The sequence below is a fragment of the Apodemus sylvaticus genome, chromosome 23 (genome assembly GCF_947179515.1).
Source record: "Apodemus sylvaticus chromosome 23, mApoSyl1.1, whole genome shotgun sequence".
Taxonomy (NCBI): domain Eukaryota; kingdom Metazoa; phylum Chordata; class Mammalia; order Rodentia; family Muridae; genus Apodemus; species Apodemus sylvaticus.
This window is the reverse complement of record NC_067494.1, coordinates 41,709,559-41,734,021: the sequence shown is the minus strand read 5'-3', so window position 1 is coordinate 41,734,021 and position 24,463 is coordinate 41,709,559. Positions and strand designations below refer to the sequence as shown.

Genomic DNA, 24,463 nt, shown 5'->3' with positions numbered 1-24,463 from the left:
TTGCAGCTTTAAGACACTGGGCACTAACTTTATCACAGGCTTAGGGTACATGATGTCATTATATCTACAGTATATCAGAGTGCAGAGGGACCTTTCGAGAAGGATACTCTATTGCTGCCTCTCTTCCTATGCCCTTTGCCCACTCTCAAGACTTTCTTGTAAGTTTGCAGAAGTTGCATTTATATTCTAGAATCATTCGTAAGCATATACAGGTTCAGACCTTGTAGGTATTCTTTCCAGTTCTGTACCAACCCCAGGGCTTCCAAAGACAACTTGTGTCATTCCCAGTACCATCACCTCCTTCTACAAAAATGGGTATTTCAGCTTGAGCAGTCACAGGGCACTCATGAGGTGTGTGCGATCCTGGGTAGCACAGTCAGCATCCCTAAAGTGCTGGGTGTGTACAGCACACAAGGGTACAGATGTTGGCTGTCTGTTTCTAGCTAACACTGTTCTATCATCAGCCACTGTCTTCATTGTCTGCCATTAAAAGATTAGAATCTAATCTTTCAATATCTAGATAATTGGCTTTTGGGTTATATTTTACACTTTTAGATTCTTGTTTTAAAAACCCTTTCCTTTGGGGCTCAGGAAATGTCTCTCCCAGTCAAGTTCTTGTTGCAGGATTTTCCCTGCCCAATCACAACAGGGCAGTGGGAGGCCTGTGATTGGACAGGGAAAAGGGAGGCGGAGCTAAGAGTTGCAAAGACAGAGAGTCTTAGAGAGTAAAAAGAGCCAAGATGGAGGCATACAGAGAGGAAGATACCAATCCCACATGGTTTTAACAGCTACAAGTAGCTATGATGTCACAAGGTTACAAATATTGGGATAAAGTTTTTATCATTATCAACTGGCTCTGAAATTATTATATTGGCATCTTGTAAATTGTGATGTTATTGATATATAAATCTGATTGGTTAATTAAGCTTTAAGAGTCATGATTCTTCTGGGTTACTGGGTATTGTGTTATGCAACCGCGAGGTTGGCAGTTCCATTTAGTTACTGGAATGTGGGATCTCTGACTACATGGGTCTATGGCTAAGGAAGAACTAGTGGCTTCTGGGACAAGTGAATGAGAGCTGGAAACGAACGCAGTGATCGGGCACAGTGGGGGCTAGCTGGGGGGAGTAGCTCGGAGAGAACAGGCCAGCACCCGCAGGAGCACTAGAGCATAGCCCAGCGCCACGGAGAGTTGGCAGGAATGTTTTTTTTTTTTTTTTTTTTTTTTTTTTTTTTAATATTTCCTGCAACAAGTTCTTGCAAGGTGAGCATCAGGAACTGCATTCAACCCCCGAACTCACGTAACAAGTCAGGTGTGGTGATGAGCCCCTGCAATCCCAGAGCTAGGGAAGCCAGGGCAAGAGGAACGCTACACTCACTGGCTAAGCAAGTCTTGCTGAACCGGACAGATCCAGGTTCTGTAGATGACACCATGTCAAATCTCTAGAACGTGATCACACACTAAACACATGTGTGCACATATACATTAAATTAATAAATCAAGAACTCCTTCCTTGACTTTGTCACACCTGCCTCTATTTCCTTCAGTTACTTTGACACTTGGCTTTTAAGTCCTGGAGTCCACCTTTGAATGTAACGAGAGGCCGACGCTTTGTATCCTTATTTGATTATCACTGGGCTTTGCCTTAACACAGTCTACCACACAGTGCATGCTTTCCCCCTTGGAATCATGGGGTCCTCACAGTCATATGAGGCGGCCCTAGGCTGGGGCCATTCTCCATAGTCATTTCTGTTTTTCTGCTTTTGCTCTAGCCCCAACTCTCTCAACCTCTTGTCTGCTCCCTTTCAGAGTGACTTACCTTTTTATAGACCTTTATTCTCCCAAACAAATATCACAGTTTCATAGTTGTTCCTTACCTCTTTCCCCCGTTGTTGTTGTTGTGGGTTAGGAGCTAAGATATCCCCTCACCCAGGCTGGCTTTCAGCTCCTGATCTTCCTGCCTCAGCCCGCAAAGGCAGAAAGTACGAATTTGACTCATCATGCCTAGCTGCTGCTGCCTCCTCCTCCTCCCCTTCCTCCTCCTCCTCTCCTTACAATGATAAATAGGGACACATGCCCCAGCTCATTGTCCACCCTATGGTCTGCCACCAAGGCAGTGATGGTAAGAAAGGCTGCATTTTTTTCAGAAACAAGTGAAGAGATGCGGCATATTATTAACCACATACCTGATACTAGAATTAACTCAAGAGAGGTCATTCATTCTTGTGGATGCCTAGGAAAGTGTCACTCGGGACAATATTCAAATCTGACTACAGCTGGAGGGTCAGAGCTTTTATAGTGGCGTAAGCAAAGATGTTACAGAGAATCAGAGCAAATGGAAAAGTCAGTCTAAAGACGGCTACTTAACATTTTCAAATAATTTATAGCCTGCACATGTTTTAACATGGATAGATTCTGTGGCTATCATGGGTAAAATGGCCACAAGATTTCCTAAGGAGAAATGTCTCTATAACATGCTATTAAATGAGACGGGAAACTGACTATACAAGAAGAAAAAAAAAACACTATAGTTATAAACTCTCAAAAGTATAAGAAACATTTATTACTTTCCCAAGAGACCTAGGAATGCGACCAAGCAAAGGTCACTCCTTTCTGGTGCGATTCAGAAGGGCCAGGAATTAACCTTGCTCAGCTTTGTTTGACAATGTTATTGCCAGTCCTGCCAGGTCATCTTCACATGCAATAAAATGTCACTGTTCAAATGAATGCCATATGTTCAAACACAGAATCTAGGTCAGAGGTCAGCATCCACCCCGCCAAAGGAGGCTGGGTTTCAGCCTTATCGCTGTTTGTCTCAGTGTTTTATTTCTTGAGACCATGGCTTGTCAAACCATACAGGCTGGATTTAATTGCTGGCTCTGTTGTGCCGTGATACGACCTGTTAGGTTAACTCCATCAATTACACTGTGGGGTTTTCTTCCAGTTCAAATCTTCCTATAGAAAGATACCTTCAAAAGATACCTTTGGAATACTTTTAGATACCTATATCCAAAGATACCTTTGGATAATTTCTTTTCTATTGAACAATACAGTCTCCTCCCCTGAGACTGAGTATGGTCTAATATTACATTTATAGTTTTTATGTTTTCTAATAATTAAGAAAGAAGTTTCTCGCTCACAACCAGGCACAGCTCCAGTTTCAGGGGATTCAATGGCCTCTTCTGACCTCTGCTGACACCGGTCACTCTTGGTACACATACATACATGCAGGCAAAACATTTGCATGCACAAGATGAAATAAATCTAAAACCCACTTTAAAAAAAAATTCCAAGCATGGAATTTAACCCCAAGGTTAAATGGAGTATGTTTGTGTGTGGATGTTTTGTTCATGTATTACGTGTGTTTTGTGTATATTTATACCTAGGCAGCACATGTCTGCCCGGTGCCCACAGAGACTAGAAGAGGGCCTCAGATCTCTTGAAATGGAGTTACCAGATACTCCTGAACTTCCGTGTAGGTTCTGGGAATCAACCCCAGGTCCTCTGGAAAAGCAGACAGTGATCTTAATCTCTGAGCTATCTCTCCTGCCCCTGTGAAGCTGTTTCCAAAGATTAAAGTTTAGTATCTATCCAATGCAACTTGCAAATTCAGCTCATCATTTTCCTAAATCTCAGTATTTGCGATCAATGCCTACCATTACAGTAGGGATGTCTTGGGGGTGGTGGTGGTGGTGGTGGTGGTAGTGGTGGTATTTGCTTTCATACCAGAGATCAAGCACAGGGCTTTAGTCAGAAACTGGTGATCCACCTGCCCTTGGCTTTCCAACTACCAGAATCACCTTCATGCATTATCATGCCTGAATATTGCATGTATGATGGGATGATTGCTACTGTAAGCATCCCAAAATATGATATAAACTCTTCCTATTCACCAATCTGGGATAGAGGCATGACCTATTGTGGTATATTGGTGTGCCTGTACTTGACAGATTTATTAATAGGGTACTTATGGGAATGTCATCCGATGGAGAGAGCTTCCTGTCAAAATGATATCCTCATTCCAAAGGGGATGCAGAACCTGGGAGCAGGCAGGGTGGGCTGTGAGGTGTAATGCGTTGCCTCTGAGCCACTGGGGACATTAGCCTTCTTGGGTTCTCACAGCTCCAGGGAAAATGATATCAGGCTATGGTTTGGTACTGAGCAGCCATCAAAACTGTCCAAAGGTGCCTTGCACTCTGCACTGGAAGAGGGAGGGCTTCAGTGCATACCTCAGATCATCCTTCATTCCACTGCTGGGCTAGAACCCTCCTTGTTGGTCTCTGAGCGCACCAGCTCCAAACATGCAACTCAGCCCAAGCCTTGCTACCAGTGATGCAGGCTCAGCTAAAACACAGAAGCAGAAGTTCAAAGCCCACCTGGAACTGAACCTAGTGAATGCTGGGAACAACCGGGTCCCACTGTGTATAGATAACAGGTATCAGGGTGTGTTATTGTCACATCCTTTGAGGGAAGCGCAAAGGTTCTAAGTCACCCAATGTGCTATGATATGCATTGGTCACACTGTGGAGAAGGCAAAGCAAGTTTAGGCCACAGAATTGCCAAAGTGGGCTCCAGACTAAGCTTTGGCACAAATCCCTCAGTGGACTTGGCTGTCACATGACCTGGAACACACACACATACACACACACACACACACACACACACACACACACACACATAGCTACTACCCTTTACTCCGGCTTTTTTAACCCTGGGGAACAGACAGTGCCAGTGGTACATAGGACAGCAACTGGTGCTCCAGTGAGCACCTGAGTTACGGAAGTTGCTACAGAGAAGAAGAGAGTGCAGGAAGACTGAGGAGAAGTGATGACGTCCTGGATCAGATGGGCAGGACAATTTCATGTGAGCTTGGGGACTTTTCTGGGCATGGTGGCAGAAGTGTAGAAAGAGGGACAACCAAGGGGACAGAAGAAGAAAGGGTTGGGAAGATTCATTCCGTAGGAGTCAGCTGATGCACTCATCTCCAGGGGAGAACAAGCCTCTTCAGGAAGATGGTGAAGTGGCAGGCTGCTGAGGGCTGGTGGATTGGCTCTGGCCTGTGTCCTCTATGGTTTTTCCCTTCCCGGGTTCTTCTCATAGATCTTCCTCCTGCCTAGTTCCTCATTCAGGATGAGGCAGTACCAAGGGATACCTGGGACCAATCCCAACTTAAAGGCACATGCTGATACAGAAGTCCTTCGGAACGGGAGGGGACTAGCCCACTCACTGTGGGATGATGTCCCCGGGGCTCTGAAATATTGATGTTTGTCATTTACACACCGGTGCTCCTGAGCCCCTCTCCTGAGCCCACTGTGAAGGCAGCTGGGTGAGGAGCTGCATTTCCCCCATTTCCTGATTCTAGCTATCAGAGAACAGGTTCTTCCGACTGGGGGCAGGAGCAGTAAGTGAGCCCTGAGGGTGAGCTGGGCCTGAACCAGCAGCGAGATCTAAGTGCTGACTCAGCCCAGTCAGCATTGGGTTCTTTGGGGAGGATTAAGAGTTGGAGTTTGTGAGGTACTGGGGCAGCGAGGAATCAGGTGTGGGTAGCATATAGAACTACTGTGAGTGGCACAGGCTTGCCCTCACAATGCTTGGTGCCTATCAGGACAGGGGGGCCTCTGCTTATCCCCAGTCATGGTAACCACGAAGCAGAAAGCCAATATTCACTCTATCTTGTTCGCTTATAGGCTTCCCACACAGTCCACAGCCCATCTTCAAGCCCCACTCAACAGTGACCATAGCATCATCTCACTCCTGATGTCTCCGGCTCTTCCCCTCTATTCGCTCTCCAGTCAGAGCATTACATGGGGCTCTGGGCACGTCTGGGTTCAGCTGCCCCAGAGCAGATTAGGTGCAGCGTGGAGAGGGGAGCCTTATTAAGTGACAGAGAGCAGGAAAGGGGAGTGTGTGTGAGGGAAGGGTGGCATGGGGACATGTCCTTCCACAATCCTGTCTGATGCACACTCTTCATACAGCCATCTGGAAAGGAGGGACTGGCAGCTGAGGCTCTCTTAATCCTGGGTCTTATGTATAGAATGCATGCCTGCATTGTGCATGTGCTGAACCTACCTGTATAGGGGGTCAGAGGAGGACTTCAGTGTCTGGCTCTATCACTCTCCATCTTTTTCCTTTGAGACAGTGTCACTTGTGCAGCCCAGACTGGAAGGCAGAAAGCCCCTCAACCCTTCTTTCTTTGGTCCCCAGAGTGCTGAGGTTATCATAAGTCTAGCTATGCCTAGGGTCCTGGGGATTCGAACTCAGGTCCTGGGGTAGCAAGTACCTTTTATGCACTTGGCTGCCTCCTGGACCCTACTCTGGGTCTTTCTTTAGTCTTTATTACTACGCTCCAGTGTGACAGCTCCAGAGTGGGTGGTGCCAGGTTCCTACACTGGGACCTTGGCACTGTGATTAGCAAATGTCTCCTCAAGCCAGGGGTTGCCGTCTGTGCCCATCTCCATACCCCAGCCATCTGTCCCAGCTCCTTTCTTCACCCTGTCACTGGCAGAGACAATCACCACCCTACCTAGCACTCAGCTGTGCCACCTAACCTGACAAGGACTCTGCGTGAGTTATTTATACCAGCCTCCATCAATGGACTCCACACAATGCAATGCCGGGTCTGCACAAACCAGAGTTCACAGACCCCAACTAAGGTCGGCTCTTGGACTCCCATGACCAGTAAGCCTAAGCTCTTAGCCACTTTGCTGCCTCAGCAACGAGCTATAGTGTATCCGCCCCGGTGTAAAATTCTATCATTTAATTTTAAAAATTTGTGTTAGCAATTAGTTATTATTCAATAATCTATTCAAATATAGCTTATATATTATATCACATCACATCATATCATATATATCATAATAGAGATACTGATCACATAGGCACACCGACAAAAAGAGGCTCTGATCAACTGGTCACATGATCACCAGGTCACTGTTAACTAAGATACACCGACAGATGTCTCATCAGCAAAGGGTTTTGATACACTTTCTTATGCTCCAGAACTGAAATTTATTTCCTTAATTAACTTTTAAAAAGTTGACGCCAAACCAGAACGGGGAAGTGGGAAGGGGTGGGTGGGAGGACAGGGGAAGAGAAGGGGGCTTACGGGACTTTCGGGGAGTGGGGGGCTAGAAAAGGGGAAATCATTTGAAATGTAAATAAATTATATCGAATAAAAAAATTAAAAAAAAAAAGTTGATGCCAAGGCCGGAAAGAATGTATGCTGCTCTTATGGAGGAACTGAGTTAGATGCCCAGCCCCCATGCAGGGCAGCTCACAGCCCCCTGTAACTCTCAATCCAGGGGACCCTACACCCTCCAAGGGCCTCTGTACGAACCTGTTCTTATGTGTACACAACCATACATATAGTTTTTAAATTACTTTTAAAAGTTGATGCAGAATTAATTAGAATCACTTTCAGTCTACTTTTCTACTGTAGATATTTAATACTTTGGACAAGTCATGTGACTTCCCCATGAGTCTATAATTTGAAAACCCACCTTAGCAATGAAAAGAAACTTTGTTCTACAATAGCATCTGTGAGGCGTCACTTTTTAAAATAAATACAATAACAAAGAAGCGATTTTTTTTTTGTTTCTTTTTGCTTTTCCTTCTCCTGTAATGTGCTACAATCAGTTTTCAGACAGGAGCCCTGGCACCGGGTCCCTTCTGTTTGTGACTCACAGGTATCGGCTTACCGGTGCATCTCCCTCTGGAGCTAGAGACGCACACATTGCCTTTCATCTTGAGCTGTTGGCCGCCCATCGCTTCCAGTTGGCAGAAAGAGCGTGAAATCAGAGCCATCCTGTGCGTACACTGGGCTGAGCGACGACTGGGAAAGGCACCCGAGACGTGGGACACTGGGGAGCAGAGGATGCGGCCAGTCCTGGACTAGGGTATCACACACCTCAGAGTGGATTGTGAGCTACTTCTGAAGTGCACCCCTGACAACGGCCCAGGCTTCTCTCTGAAGGACTGTAGTGTCCTCAGTCCCTTCAGTGTATGACCAGGTCCCTGATTCCAGAAGCCAAAGGAACAGAGCCCAGTCTGTCTGAACATTTTTGATGTCCCGGGTGTTCCATTTTGTCCTCTGGGAGGGGACCTAAAGTTCCATCTGAGTCTGGTAGAGGCCTTCCTCCTCATGTTGGTTTCTAGGTACACTTCATGATATGCCACCATTCCACCCCGTCTGCCTCCACATCTCAAGGGGAAACAAGAAACACTCTCTAAGGCTCCACGGAGGCACTGAGGGACAAACCCACTCCATGCTACGGTATCTCAATGAGGTCTATGTGCAAAACCTATTCCTTGTATACTCATGAAGAGGCTATGCAAAGATGGGAGAGTTTCAGCTCAACACACAGCTGCCAAAGCAGCAGAGGCCAGCAAGAGGTTTCCACCAGAACTCTGAAGTCTTGTGGGTCAGAAAGGAAGATGACTCTCACATGCTGCATACCTACACAGGAACAGCAAACATCCCCAGAAGAGGAGGGGGAAATTGATTCAAACATTATTTTATGTTTCAAAATTTCATCCCAGACTACCTCTGAGCAATGGGGAAACACAGTATTCCATGCTTACAGATTTAATTACTCATAGATAAGTAGCAGTAAAAACTACCAAAAAGTTACCAAAAAGCAGATGTGATATTACCAAAAATTACTATATGATATTATATGATCGTTTTCCTGTCAAGCCTGAGGACTGGACTTGGCAGAAGAACAGACATCTATGTTTGTAAAGCCTGGGTGTGAGCCTACCCTGCCTCCACACAGTGTTAGCCACTGGGTGCATGGCCCGTGCCAGGTCCTCCCTTTGCTCTCTGTGAGGACATAGATGCTTAGACGAGGAGCCAGATCTCCTGTCAACACCACCAGAGGCACAGCAAACCCACCAGGAACAACGCCAGGGTGAGACTATGTTGACTTCAGAAACTCAGCACCTCCGTGGTTTAGGTTAGTTTCATCCCAAGACACTTTTCCCGATCGATCACACATAGATCTGGTATCCCTGAGATCAGGGTAGAGGATGAAATTCCTCAGAAACCTGACAACGGACTCAACTCTCAGAGGAATGAGAGGAGACTCAGGCCAGCTTTCAAATGACCAGTTACCTCAGGAGAATAGAGAGAGGATATCGTCCACACACAGATAACCTGTGGGAATCTAGCCTTCCTGCCACAGCGACTACCTCCTTGATTCGTCAAAGATCAGTACCAGAGATCTTAAAGGCTCTTCCATAATAATCCCCATGTTCCTGCCTGACTTTCATTTTTCCTCCCTGACCCCAGTTTTGGAGAGTGAAATGCTAAATCAGTCTTGATTTTGAAGGTTGTGCCAGACGCCTCCCATCTGCCAACCAAAAAGACACAACTTAAGTGTTTTTTTTTAAAAATTACATCTACCTCCTTTCTTAGAAGCAGCTAAATTCCATTCTCTCTGTAGTTCTTCATTATCACACAGAAACCAGCCCCAGAGCAGTTTTGTTTTATTACAAACACGGAAGGAAAGCAAGAGATTGTAGTCTCTTAGAAGTCTTGAGTTTCAGATCCCTCCTTCAGCTAAAAGAGCCACCTGCTCCCTTTACCCGTCATTTTTCTCTGTAAAGGCACTATACCAAGGACACCAAGGAGTTTGCTTCCCCTCACACAATCGAAATCAACTCCTTTCTTGGTTGTTGTTTAAGGGAGTGGGGTGGGTAGAAAGAACGTTGGAAAGGTTGCCCTTTGTTGTGAAGGTTGGGGAGCGTGTTTTTGACACTACTTCCTTAGAGGGCAGAGGGTCCAGCTGTGCCTTGGCATTGTAAGCACCAGCTCCTACGTGGCCCTTGCTTCTGCCCAGTCCTGCTCCTGTGCCCAGCTTCCCCTGCAGCAGGCTCTGCTGACGACACAGGCCCGCCGAGGACAGCCAAGACAGCTGAGAAAAGTCTTTTCTGCACAATGGACGTCAGCACATAGAAACGATGAGCTTGGGAAGCCAACAGTTCTTTTCTCCCTGTTCCCTCCATGTGCCAGGTCATATCCCTCAAATGAAGAGACGACAGAGACCACAGACGTCAAACGTCACAGACGACAGAGCCCACATGCAGGCAGAGACCAGTCAAGTGAGGACCTGAGCCTCCTGCTGCAGACTTTGCGCGCAGCCTTGTCCTCCTGACAAGCAGTCACACCTCACAGATCCAAAGGGGAGAGAGACACAAGGACTTATCGTGGGTCATTAAGGATCTGCACTGTCAGGAGAAAATGGCTTCTGACAATCTGTGACACTAGGTTCCAGGGCTAGCTTAGCAATAGTTAAAACAAAGGTTGAATTTGCCACTTGGTCTCTTTTTTCTTTTACCCACGAATTACCTCATAAAGATCTATTAAGTGCTGCGCCGAGCAGAGGGTTCAGAATGCCTGTTCCTTTTTAATGGGAAAGGCAGCTGTTCATCCCATCAACACTCAGTGGGGAATATGGGGCAGAGAAAGAGACTCAGCCCCAGCCCCAGGGTGGAGGTGAGGGTCGAAGAACACACTTTCCATGCAAGGAAATTCTAAAGCGCATGCTAAGGTAAAACCTGGAGTGAACCAGGAAGAAAGAAGAAAGGCATTTTGAGGAACAGAAAAGACACATACCTGGAGCATCATGGGCTCCAGGGTAACTAACACCCCAAAAAGGAGAGGTGCCCCGGGGGTAGAGGAAGTGAGTGGGTGGGATCACCCAGGATCCTGTGTGCCAGAACAGGGAGGAGGAGAGCCAGCTTCCCTGCTGTTGTATTAGAGCCTAAAGCCTTATGAGCATCTCTCTGAAAAGAACTGGACCAAAATGCAGCAGTCAGAACTGGCTCACAGGAAGAGTATAACAGACAATGGTTTATATCAGAGCATGTGTCTCTTGGGTCTCGGAAGGTAGTTCAGAGGATAGAGTGTTTGTTTAGCATGGATAGAGCCCTGGGTTCAGCCTCTGCCATCACATGAACTAGATGTGGTGATATCCTCTCAGAATTCCAGAACTCAGTGGCGGTGAGGTCTGGGAGCAGGGTGGGGGGGAGTTGGTGGGGGTTGAGGTATAAGAATTCTAAGGTCACACCAGGCTGCAGAGAGTTTGAGGCCCGTCTGACCTTCTCTGCCGTGGAGAAAATTACTTAAGGTTTTTTGTCATCCACGGTCTTATCTTTCCATTCAGGTTCATTGGTGGGGAGGAGAGAGTTGGGGGAGGGGCTGCTATCCCTGCATACTCGTAGGTTCTTTTCCATCTAAGTAGTCTCTCAGCCTTCTGGTACCAAGTACCAGAAGAAAGCATAGCGGGTGCTTGTACACAGGGATAGGTTATTTTGGCTCATTTGAGATCTCCCCAATATCACTGACCAGGACTTGGTCACATTGCCCTACAAGCCACAAAGAGACTTAGATGATATGACCCAGCTGTGCATTTCAGAAGGCAAGTCCTGGTATTCTCAGCTTCAAGTGCAAATTGCTGCCCAAGAAACTGGCAGCCTTCTATTTTATTTTTTAAAGGAAAACTTATTAGTGATCTAATACAGTAGACTAGGGGTCTGCAAACTGCAATTCCAGGGCCTTAACTGGCTGTCAGATTATTCCCTGTCTGTTCCTTTCCCTCAGGTTCAACTTGGTCCAAAAGTCCTTACAGGTATAGAAGCTGTTAGGAGCAGCTGGATCAATGTCTAGATACAATGGTAGCTGTTGGTATCAGGACCTCCTAGACCTGTGACATCACATGGGCAACAGCTCGACCTATATGCCTGTTGCCAGAGCAATGGCCACCATGTTCCCAGAGTCCATTGGGCTCACCTTTACCTGTAACCACATCACCATCAGCATATATGGGAGTAGCGTCTCCTTCCCCCTCCCTTTCTCTCTGTCTGTCTCTCTCTGTCTGTCTCTCTGTCTCTGTCTCTCTGTCTGTCTGTCTGTCTGTCTCTCTCTCTCTCTCTCTCTCTCTCTCTCTCTCTCTCTCTCCCTCCCTCCCTCCCTCTTTTCTTTCTACCACCACCTTTGCCCATTCTCTCCTCAATAAACCCCACATGGAACTGTTTGGCCTGGTGTGGTCTCTCTGCTGCTGTCTCAACCGTTCACCACCCCTGCTGCTGCCACTGTAGTCTCCCACCAGTCCTAAGAGTAGCCGCTATGCCTGCTCACACCAGACAACTGCTAAGGAAGGGTTAGTTACTTTTATTAGTTTATTACTTACGTGTAACCAAGGAGCTGACAGGATGAACTCAAAGAAGGAAGCAGTTATTTTGGTTCACTGTCTCACAAGCTTTAAGCTTCAGTCCATTATGGCAAAGAGGGTAGGTAGAGTTTGCGACAGCGGAAGCAGGAAGCCGTGGCCCCTCACATGGTGGTGGCAGACAGCAGGCAGAGAATTCAGGCTACCATGGACAGCAGATATTACTGACAACAAACCTGTCCTTCAAAGGCTTGCCCCTAAGGAGCTACTTCTATCAGTTGGGCCCCACACCCCAAAGCTTCCACAATCTCCCCAAATGGCGCTGCCGACTGGGTGTCAGACATTCAGACACATGGGTCTTGAAGGAAAATTTCACATGGAAATCTTAACATAGCCACTCCAGACGCAAGACGACGAGTTGGGTCGTCGCTGGACTTATTGCTAATGTTGGAAGAGAGAGGAGCTGGGATTCAGGCCTAGAACCACCTGATCCCCAAAGATATGTCTACTTAACATCTACTAAGATGTTTATACAAAACTCTTTAACCTGCTGTGATGCTCTACACTGTCAACTTAGCAGGAGACAAACCCTTGGGCGTGTCTGTAAGGAATTAATTCTGAACTGCCCTTCCATGAGCTAGGGACCCAGGATATGGAGGTGAGCTGGGTACCAGTGTCCATTCGTCCCTGCTTCCTGACTGCACGTTTGATGGGACCAACTGCCCCCTGCTTCTGCCTCCGTAACTACCATCCCACAATGATCTGTGGAACCAAACTGGCAACCCTCAAACTGTGAACCAGAGTAAACCATTCTTGGCTTTGGCATCTGACACAACGACAAGGATAACATAGTCAGCCATAGATCGTGAAGAGGCCACTCCTGTCCGGTATGCATATGGCAGTGCCTTTGTTCAAAAGTCCCTCTTCAAGCTTTATCAAGATTCTCAGAGTGTAGGTCAGCTATGCCTTGCCCCGAAAGTCAAAGAATCTTCCCTGTGTGTTGTGCATCTCTGGGGACTCCAACAATTTTGCAGAATAAACAAATGCATTTCATCAGATAAGACTTCTGCCAGGAGATCATAGGGGAGGACATTTACCCCAGAATCTGCAGGGAATCTATTGGTGATTTATTTTCCAGTCACGAGGGTCTCATCACACTCCTCATTTATAAACACTGAGCATGTCTCCTTGGGAGGTCCATGGACCAGCTGCATGGGCCTTGGATGCTTGAAAGAAAGGAAGAGTTCTAAACCCAGCCCCGTCTTTGGATTCCAGACTCTACGGGTGGGACATAGGAAGGCATGGCTAACCCTCAAGCCAGAGCAAAGGATGACAAAGACGAGGGAAGGTGAAAACCAAACACCCCACTCATTCAGTGTTATTTTCATCTTGGACACCTCTGCATCATCCGAGGCTGAGATCAAGGTCAACATGTGTTCTACCCTGGGTCACCTGGGGCCCATGAGAAGGAAACACGGATCCACTCATGTCACTGTCTTCTCAGTACAGTTCTCTCCGCCAGGCCCTGGGTGGGGAGGAGACTCATCTTTGTATCTCCAGCCTAGCCCGGTGCCTGGCGTGCACTGAATGTAAATAATCCCAGCGGCACCAGAATGCCAGCTGTCATCGGAAGCAGGAGGGACTCTCACACATCCCACAATGGAGCCCCTGTTGCAAACACTTTCTCAGTTGTTCTGGTTCCCACGAGTATTGTTGGATGGTGCATCTGTTTGGTCTTCCTACCTAGATCGCAGAGCAGACACTATGGGGTGGCCCCATTCGTTAGGGTCCCGATTTTACTCCATTTAAAAAAAAAAAAATATATATATATATATATATATATATATATATATATATATATATATATATATATATATATACTACTAAAACACATTTGCCATTGGATGAAAGAAATAGTTACTATGATGGACGTATGCTGAAATGTTTCAGGAAGTAAAGAGATAGTTCATACTTCTAATAAAGACAGATAACAGCCTCTGTCATTCTCCAGACTGTCTAGCCAGTCTGTCTAGTCGGTCTGTCTAGAAGGGAGGCCGAGTTCCAGGCCACTGCTATCTCCAAGCTTCCAAAGGGGTGAGGAGAAATTCTGTGTGAAAGGAACCACTTTCCCTCAAAGAGGACCAAGAGCAACCATCAAATGCATAGTAAGCTACAAACAAGAGTTGGAACACCAAGGACCTCAGGTAGCTGCCACACATGAAATAAAGGCAGTTTTATTTGAAATGAAATAAGTTAAAATGAATTAAAGAGATCGATGAGATAGAAAGAAAGCAAGAAGAAGGGCCACCCACGAATGATCAGCCGTGCTCTAAAATAGTACAAACATCACAGGTTAAAAAAAACAAAACAAAACAAAAACGTTACAATAAAACAGTTCAATGGATGGGTTAAGCAGAAGTTTTGAGTTGAATGGATAGTGGGATCCAAACTGTACCTATAGACGCAGAAATGATATAAGAGGAAGTCGTGAAGGAAAGAAGAAGCAAGTCCAACTCGTGTCTTAAGTAGGATCTCAACAGGAAAGGATAAGGGATGGAAAGGCCACACGGAAGAGAAAATGGTTGCGCCTCATTTAGAAGTGATTTAAGGGCCAAATGCAGAGAACACGCAACCGTTTACTCAAGAAACATTTATCGAGTGCTTGATGCATGCCTGCTGTGTTTTAGAGGACTCTCCCTGGGAGAAAACAGGATAGCCAGAGTGAAAACAGACGTCTTTCCCCAGAGCGAAATGAAAGCTGTGTGACAGGTCTACATTCCTCATTCAAAGACGAGGGAGGATTAAGCAAAGGCCTTTTCTAAAGAACGCTGGGTCTCCTTCTGGACCCTCCAGGCCCATGAACAGAGGATGGATGCCTGGACTCCTGACGACATTCTTTGTATCCAGTCTCTGTCTTCCACTTTGGAGCATGTACCTGTTTAAGTCTATGCAGTCATCTTAACCCCTCAGCTTGTATCAAGTTTATAAACATGATGTCCAGAACCTATCTCAACCCTTCTTTGTATCTTGGCTGATGGCATGAAGGCAAGGCTAAGGTCTTTCAATATCAGCATTTATAATATCTTGTTCCAGAATCCCCGAAAGGTGACCTCAAGATCTCTACTGTTCTAAACTGTACCTCTGGCTGTAGAGGCCTCACAGATCACCCCTCGATGAGATCACCCCCAAGCAGGAACAGCATCTCATAGGAATGAGTGTGTATCATCAAACAATAAAGCCTCTCCAAGGACCCAACATGAGAGATAAGCAACCGGAGTCTGGTGGAGACTGCTGGGCTGCAGCCCTCTCCGCTCCCCCAGACTCATCCTGCTTAGACTGACTGGTACATGCCAGGACACTAACAATGGGCTGAAATACTCTTTATCGTCCCACTTTTTTCATATCCATTAAACTCTTTTCTAGTTAATTTTTCTTCCTTCTTATTAACTTTCGTGGTTATCATACAAAATAATAGGTCCCATTGTGTCATTGCTACATGTGTGTGTCATTGACCGCCCTTGCTTTCTTCAGCACAAGTGGCTGGACCTGACATGTTGGAACCCATCAAGGTGACCCTTTGGCCTAGGACTTCAGTCATCTAAGGACGGAGGAAAGACAACTGATATCAGGAGACCACTCACCAGCAAAGCTGACTTTCAAGACTAATGATGAAATTGAATAAACATCTATAAATAAAAGCTGGTTTTGCTGGTTTGTGTGTTCTTCCTCCTTACACCCTTCTCCACCCCTCTTCTATCCCTTCAACCCCCTAACACTAGATAGGAAAGGAAAAAGGACAGAGGAGAGAGAGGAAAGGAAAGAAGAGTTCCTGAATCTAATTTCTTTTCTTTGTGTTTCTTCTTTGAGCACAACTATCAAATCTCAACCAACCCCCCTCTGAATGACCACCAACCACCCCTACCTTTTCTCTTTATAAATTGCTTGTCTCTGGTATTTTGTGACAGAAACAGAAAGCTGACTAGCACATGGACACTAAAGCCATTGAATAAAAGCAAAGACATCCTGTGTATATTTTATGAGACCCGCAGGACTACTGGAACACAGGAAATTTTAAATTCAAGGTGACAAAAATTAATTATAGATAAATATTAATCAAAGGAAAACTTGGATCGCTGCATTAATAGCAGATAATATTAAGACAGAACATATCCTGGACCTTAGATCAGGTCTAAAAGCTTTAATTCACTCTGAGAAAAAATTTTAAATTCTAAATTTACATGCACACATACTCAGCACAAGCATATCTTGTATAAAAATCTTACGTCTAGAATCTGAAAGACTCTGCAAAATAAAAAGGTTTTGTAATTATTGATCATCAATATACAAAAAGCTAACTCATATATGAAATATTTTAACCAAAGAACTAGCTGGCTTCAGTGGTTGGATGTCTGTAAAACCCTATTCCCCCACTATAGCTATAGCTCAAACATTCTTCTTAAGCATGAAAACATTTACAACACTTGACTTTTGACAGGTCTATAGACCTAAGTTAATAAAAGTCAAAAAAAAAAATCAGTATCACACAAACCTAAAATCACATTCTCTGACCATACCACAGTGAAAAAGAATGCAAATTTTTTAAAAGTCGGTTTAAATTAGTTTAATAATAAGCCTCTAAGAATAAAGTATGAGTCAAAGATGGAATAACAATGAGAATTCGAAACACCAAGAATGGAATAACAATTAACATACACATCTTATGTGAATGCTAAAGGGCAGATGTGGCGGTTGGGGCAGGAAGACTGGATGAGGAAGAGCAAGAAGAGGCTCTAGGGATGGGAACAGCATCCAGGCGTGGCCTCCCAGGAAACAAGTAGAAGCCTGAAGTTCCCTGAAGGACCAGGAGCAGGTCACTGGTGCAGAGGAGAGCAAGCGGTTATCGGAGACGGTGCAGGAGGGTGAAGAGCAGAGGAATGGGTGCAGGTCACAATGAAGAAGGAAGGCATAGAGTTAAAAATGAACAGGGGTGCAGCTCTTCCCCACAGCAGAGCGGGAGCTCAGGGGCAAAGTCATAGAGGCACCGATAATGCCTCCTTGTGTGTCCATATATCACATGCATGCCTGGTGCCCATGGAAGTGAGAAGAGGGCTTTGGATCCCCTAGAACTAGAGTGACAGGTTATTCCAGTAGCCATGTGATACTGGGATTTGAACCCTGTCTGGAAGAGCAGCCAGTGCTTTTAACCACTGGGTCATCTTTCCGGCCCTGGTACTTCTTTCTTAAGTACCCATTGCAAATTAGAGACACTGCCCAGACCAGAATTGTGGCTTGACTGACTCCCTTCTCCAGCAAAACCAAAAGCTCAATAACACGCTTAGCAGACATGCTTAGGGAGGGCAGCGTTAGGCTGGCAATATGGCGGATGACCCTACCTCGTTGGCCTAAGACAATTGTACGGGATTCACAGCAAGGACTTGGAGGATGAGGAGGAAGCCCAAGAACGAAGCAGCCAGCACCCTCTTCAACAGATGGCCCACATCCCTCAAACCCACCTTCCTTTTATTTTAGAAGAAAAGTGATGGAGAAGCAGTTGTTCTCTGTGTGACAGCACCCTGAAGTGGAGAGATGGTGGGCTTTCGTTCCTTCCTGATGTTAGCTAGCAAGGATTCCCAAAAAAATCCCTCCATCAGTCTTAAAGGCACCCTCCCTAGGCTGCGAATTGAAGCATCCAGTGGGTAAAGGCTCTGCCTCAATGTCTGCATTCCATCACGTTTGATTCTGCCCAGTGTCTAACGAGCAGATGAGGCTGAAACCCAGGTAGAGGTCTACATTGACAGGTTCAGTATAGGTGAGAAATTCCCTAGTGTAGGGGAGGTGGCTTGGAACAAGCCTGCACTTGAAGTCAGGTTCCGACTTAACTCCTTGGAATTCCTTCCAGTTGTTACGCAGGTGTCACAAGGGTGGCTCCGTTCCAAGTGACCCACACACCATGTTCACATCAGGATAAGGACCCATCGCACCAAATGAAATCACAGTTTCCCCAGCAGCCAGCCTTTCCTTTCAGACGCCACCAAACAAAACAAAGGGTGCGTGGACTAGAAGACCACCATAGTGACACAGACCTACGGTTGACCATGGTGACGTCCATGACAGGATGGGACCCTCGCAGGGTCTCTATCATCACCAGCTGAGACTCTTCATTCTACAAAGCTAAGGCAATCATATACACCCCCAGGCCCCAGCTTTGGTTCAAGAACCAAGTATCATAAACAGCCTGTCCACTTCTGCCTCCAATGTGTACCTCTTGAATATCAATATACTCAGTTTATAATACTAGCCAAAGCAGGAGCTACAGGTTTTGTTTCATTACTTTGATAGTATTTAAAATAATAACACTGACTTTGTTCATATTCAAAAATAAAAGAAAATACTCGGAATCCTATGAGTTCTCTGTGACATTCTGAGTTACTTTGGGTGGTAGGCAGGGCCTCCAGAACACATGGAGGGTTTCCACCTGAGAGCTACACAGGAATGATGTTCCGCAGGCCGTTAAAATTTCTTGGGGTTTGAAAAGGAAATCTTTCCATGAGGTTTCAAAACCTCAGCATCAGCTTTAAAGGGGGGGGGGGCATCCTAAGTAACACTTCTGTTTGCACCCTGAAGAAGTCTGGCCACTGTTCTGCACACACTGAGCTGTCACCTGCTAGTGACAATGATGGCATACATGGGAGGAGTAAGTTAAGGGACAGACAGAAGCCACATAGCACCCTAGAGACCCTGTCAGGACCATCTCCTGATTTCCCACCATTCTGTACCATGTTTGAGAATGGTTACCCACTCTGACAACATCCTATCTGCCCTGGAACTCCAGAATATTCCATAAGCACCTGTCAGAATATTCACTTATAGATACCTGTGACCCTCTTCTTGGGTACCCAAAGATCACCTTCAGTCCTGCCAACCTTTCTAGAGTGGGTGTGCATTTTGCTTTTAAAGGTTTTTTTTTTTTATGTTCATTTTTTAATATAGTATGTGCATGCACCCAAGCATGCATGCACGTTCATTAGAGGAGGGTGCATGTGTATTCTGATGTGTTCAAAACCATATGTGTGCATGTGGAAGTCAGGGGACAATGTCTTTTTTTTTTTTTTTATTTTGAGACAAGGTCTTTGGAATTTCACTGAGTGGGCTGCCACACCCACACTTGGCCTTATAAGTAAGAACGGCTTCATGGGGCTGTGTCCCTACAGAATGGGCGTTTCTGCCTCCTAATAGACCGTTCTCCTTGTTATCTAAACAAGTGTTTCGGACAAGAACTAAGTTAGAGACAAACATGTTTCTTTCTCCATTTACCTGAGTACACTCAATCATCTTACAAAGATTAAGCAGAGCTATAACTCAGTAGGTAAAACTCAGCTGAACGGTTCCGCCGAACCGGTTCCTCTGTGGACCAGGTGCCTCGGAAGCAGTTTCTGAACTGACTTAAAAAGTGAAAGCTCATAGCCTCACGACTCACAGTACTGGAGGGTGAAGAATCAGTTAGGATGTGAGGGAGGGAGACACCCCCCCCCAAGAGCACGGGGATTGCCGCTGCCTCCTCCTCCTCCTCTTGCTCCTCCTCCTGCTCCTCCTCCTGCTCCTCCTCCTGCTCCTCCTCCTCCTGCTCCTCCTCCTCCTGCTCTTCCTCCTCCTTCTGCTCTTCCTCCTCCTTCTCCTCCTCCTCCTCCTCCTCCTCCTCCTCCTCCTCCTCCTCCTCCTCCTCCTCCTCCTCCTCCTCCTCCTCCTCCTCCTCGGCTTTCGCAGCCACCATAATAAACGGAGAAAGATGCCCGGTCCTGCTACCTTCCTATAATTTACTAGCAGGAAAAACCATAAACTCTTGTCCAATATACCAGCTTTCCTGACTTCTCTTAAATTGCTGCTCTTTGTCCCCAAAGCAGTTTTACCAAAATTATTGCCCGGGAGAGCCTCGACCTTTGCCCCCTGTGTGTCAGATAATCATTTGGACACAGGAAAGAAGTTGCACTGTCTTCAAGAATTCAAAGTCGATTCCCCCCCCCCCCCCGCCTCCTGTGCCCCCTGGAGAGAAGCCAACCCTGACAGTGCCAACTTAGTCCAACCCCACCCTCCCGAAGGCAGAGAACTCCCCAGCCATGATCTCCAATCACTGTGCCAACGTATCTCACTGACAACCGTGGAGGCAGGTGCATACGAAGCTTCTCCAAGTTGGCTTCTAGGAAAGTTTTCCTTTTTACCTGAAGCAAGATCATCTCTTAGCCTGCTTCTTAGGTCGGGGACATAAATAAAGGCTTTCCCAGGATTTGTAATGCAGCACTTGTAAGCATGGTCCCAAAAGGTGGCGGGGTCTCCAAGTCATGAAGACTCCAGGGACCTAGTCTGGAGGCCACCTTCTTACACTAGCTGTCTGACAGGAGATGGGGCACAGAGTCAGGCTTACCTGGCTGACGATGGTGGAATGGGTCTCCACATAGCGCCAGTCCCCACTGCAGGGCACCAGAGGTGCGGAGCGGTTAGGGAAGGCAGCAAGTGGGTCACAGCTGAGCCCTGAGCTGGTATTGGTGGCTTCCAGCAGGTAGCGGTGGCAGTGGCCTTGGCCGCGGCGCTCAGCTGGGACATGGAGCTCTGGCGTGGTGAGGTTCCACTCCTCCTCGGGGCTCCAGGCGCAGCGCTCGGCCAGCGCGGTGGCGCGCGGCCCGCGACACCAATAGTAGTCAGGCTGACTGCCCAGGAAGACCACACCGACGAAGAGGAAGGCGAAGGTGACACCCGTCAGGCACAGCAGCAGGAAAACGCGCCGCTGGAAGCGCCCGAACTCGCCCGCCTTCCTCAGTGCCTGGTCGAACGTGGGCATGGTGCGCCCCACCACCCCGCGCCCTGTCGCTGCTGCCCGGCCTGAGAGTGACCCGCGGGCGCCGCCGCCCGCAGCTCTGCACCCGCCGCCCCCGCCTCGCTCGCTTGCTCGCCCTGGCAGCCCGCCCCGGGCTGCTCCTCCTGCTCCAAGCTCCCGGCCTCCTGCCCGTGCGCGCCCGGGACCGGAGTAAACCCGGAGAGCGGATTGGGGTGGTTTCACAGCAGTGTCACCGTGCACCAAGGGCCGGGACCTGTAGCCTGCCCTAAAGGGACACCCCAAGTCAGAGTTCTCTGAGTTTCAGGATCACTCAGACACGCTGGACTCAGGACTCTAGGAAGACTCCAGGAATAGCCTCTTAAGCTGCAGGGGCCCAAACCACTGTGCTCCCCAAGTGACAGTCAACCAGCTCCAGGAACAGAGCTTCATACCTGCACCTGCATCTGCACCTGCGTCATCACATTCCTTGAGGTCTGGGTGGGATGGTGGCGAAATAGCAGAGACAGACGATTACAATGGGACAGATGGACAGCCCACAGGGCTAAAAGATTTGCTTAGTCCCAAAGTTCAAAAGAAGAAGGGAGCATGTCAAGTCAAAGTCCTTTGCACATATTCGCATCCTGAATCTCTGGGAAAGAGTGGTGCGTAGTTGGTTTGAATCGGTCATCATGGTGTCTTCCTTGTCCCTCAAACATCTACAGAGCCTATAGCATGTGTGGTCCTTATCGCTTGGCACAGCCGGTTACCAATCAGCTGCCAGGCTGCAGAGTGACCTGTGATACCTCGCTCTACTCGAATATTCTAATTTCTCCCCCCAGCTCTTCTTCTGGTCCTTACCTCGCGCCATCAGCCACCCTTAGCTAACTTTCTCAAGGGATCCAAATGGCACAGATTTGTGTCATTCCCCACAGCAAGAATGCGATGGCCAGGCTGCCTTGTTCCAGCCCTCATGCCCTTACCACTCAGGACGCTGAGAAATTAAACCGGCCAGCCCCAGTTTTCACATCGTTTAAATAAGTCTGATTAACATACCCTACTTCATAGGGTCCCCGTGGTGAGTACATGGATTGGCAAGAGGAAAGTACCGGGAAAGTACTCAGGGTTTCATTCAATAATCATTACCACAGCTGCTCTTTACTACTGAGTGAGCAGCAGCCATGGGTGGGCCCAAGAATTGCCAACATCATACAGCATAAAAAGGCCATCTCTCTCTCTCCCTCTCCCCTGGCCCCCACGCACATGCTCGCACATGCGCGCGCACACACTCACAAACCACCTACGCTTCACTCACTGTGTTCTGTATTTGCATATCTCACACACCTGCCCCTCTGATCCCATTTGTAACTGCCTGCTGAACCCCGAGACTGGGTCTCCCCTCTCCAACCCACTTCCGCCTCCTGAGCTGGCTTTTGGTACAGGCACCTCCTGCCTGCCCCAGACTCTGAATCTCAGTGGTAGCATTCCAGTACCTCTCCCTTTAGCCCTAATGTCACCTGTGAAGTCTGGTGACACCCAACCCCTTTCCCTACACAAACACATCTCCAGCTCTGCTTCCTGTCTTGTTGTCAAAGCCCTCACACCAGGGGATCCCTAATAGGTTTACCGGCTCACTTGTTTACCTCCACTGTGCCATCGCAACACCCCCCACCCCCACCCATACATCTTAAGTTTCATGTAGGGAGAAGCATGGGCTTTGGACCTTCTATACAAAGGCAGTGCACAGTAGGCATTGAGCAAACGCCTGTGCCTGTGGGGTAAGTGTGGGCTGCTCATCAGGCTCCACCCACTTATGCGAGCCCCGCCTTCCTCTTTTCTTACTGCAAGCAGCCCTCAGTGCCCTCACCGAGGGTCAGCTGCTCTAGGCACTGGGGCCTCCGCCCTCTGGGCCAGCCCGCCTCCCTGAGGTAGCTTGGATGTTCCGCCTGCAATAGCCCGCCTTGATCTCCAATGCAAGCCCGCATTGCTCAATGCTCTTCAAAGTCCTAGCCTCTTTCTCTGTCTGTCCCTGCTCACATTCTCTCTGTTTCTTGGGGACTTGTTGGATTTTTGTGCTTTGCTCATTGATAAACTTGTGTGATAACTCTGGCGTCCATCTTCTTAGTCTGTGGAGAAACTTCTAATTTCTCTCCCTGTGAGAAGTCTCAATTTGGATGGAATAAAGTATACATTTTTTCATAGCTTCTTCTTTCTGTATCTCCCCACAAAAATAATGTTTTACTAAGATATTAAATGTTTTCTCATATTCACATACACACATACACACGTACATACACACATATACATATACACATACATATATATATACACATACACACATATGCACATATACACATATACACATGTATACACACATACACAAATATAAACACAATATACTCATACATATATACACACACAATACACATATACATACACACATATATCCTGTCTTGTGTGTGGTAGTCTTCACTGAACTATACCCTTAGCCTTTACATAGCTTTATTGAATTGTATTTTTCACATTGAATTTTAATATCTCTGGAGTTAATTCTGGACAGAGTATGGTACGATCTAATTTTACTTATGTCTTCCATATGGTCAAGTAGCTATCAGAATGCACTGGGTAGCTTTGCCTGGATTTACAGTTCGGTGTCTGTCTGTCTGAGCCTCCCAGCTATGCAGGAGGAACCTGGCCTGGGCCCTTCATCCCATCCTGCGGCTGGCTGTCCCAAGCTGCCACCCCTGCTCATCAGTGCCCCCCTCACAGTCTTAATTTCTGTGAGAGTTGAGTTCCACCCCTCCTCCCCTACTTATCTTGCCCCTCTTCAGGATGAACTTAGCCATCGATGGGGCTCTTGTCTCCATATGCATTTTACATTTTGATAAATTCTGCACATATTTTACTGTTCACTGGAACTTTTTATTAGAAGTCATGTGTGCAGGTTATTTTCCCTCTGCTTTGAAGTGAGTTAGAGAGAAAACAAATCTCTCTCTTTCTCTCTCTCACACACATGTACACACATATGAGCATGTATGTGCACTCACATATACACATGCATATGTATATATATATATATAAAATATATTCTATATGTATATATATGTATGTATGTGTATATACAATATACTTACTTACAGTGTTGGAATGGAACCCTGGGCCTCAGTTGTATTAGGCAAGAGTTCTGTCATAATGCCAGCTCTCGATCTTGGGTGTGCTGCAGCACACCTGTAATTCCAGCACTTGAGAGGTATGGGCAGGAAGAGAGCCACAAGTTTAAGGCCAGCCTGGTCTATATGGTGAGTTCTGACCAGCCAGGGCTGTAGAATGAGATCCCATCTCAATAACAATAAACCCATCACACACTGCTTGGTACCCGCACCATCCAATGTGGCACAGCCACACACATGTTCTTAAACTCACATCCACTAGAAGAAAAGATGGCAAGCCGTGTTCCTCATGGCCACGTGTGCTGAGTGGCTAACA

The 24,463-nt window shown here is 46.9% G+C and overlaps 1 protein-coding gene across 1 annotated transcript in view; it reads right to left on the bottom strand.

The window, feature by feature from the left end:
- Positions 1–21,066, bottom strand: part of Slc22a3 (solute carrier family 22 member 3) — an 87,294-nt gene extending 66,228 nt beyond the window's left edge. Inside the window, exon 1 of the mRNA XM_052169838.1 lies at positions 20,591–21,066. Within this exon, the coding sequence (XP_052025798.1) occupies positions 20,591–21,004 (414 nt within the window). The 5' untranslated portion in view covers positions 21,005–21,066. The remainder of the gene's footprint in view (positions 1–20,590) is intronic.
- Between the last annotated feature and the right edge of the window lie 3,397 nt (positions 21,067–24,463).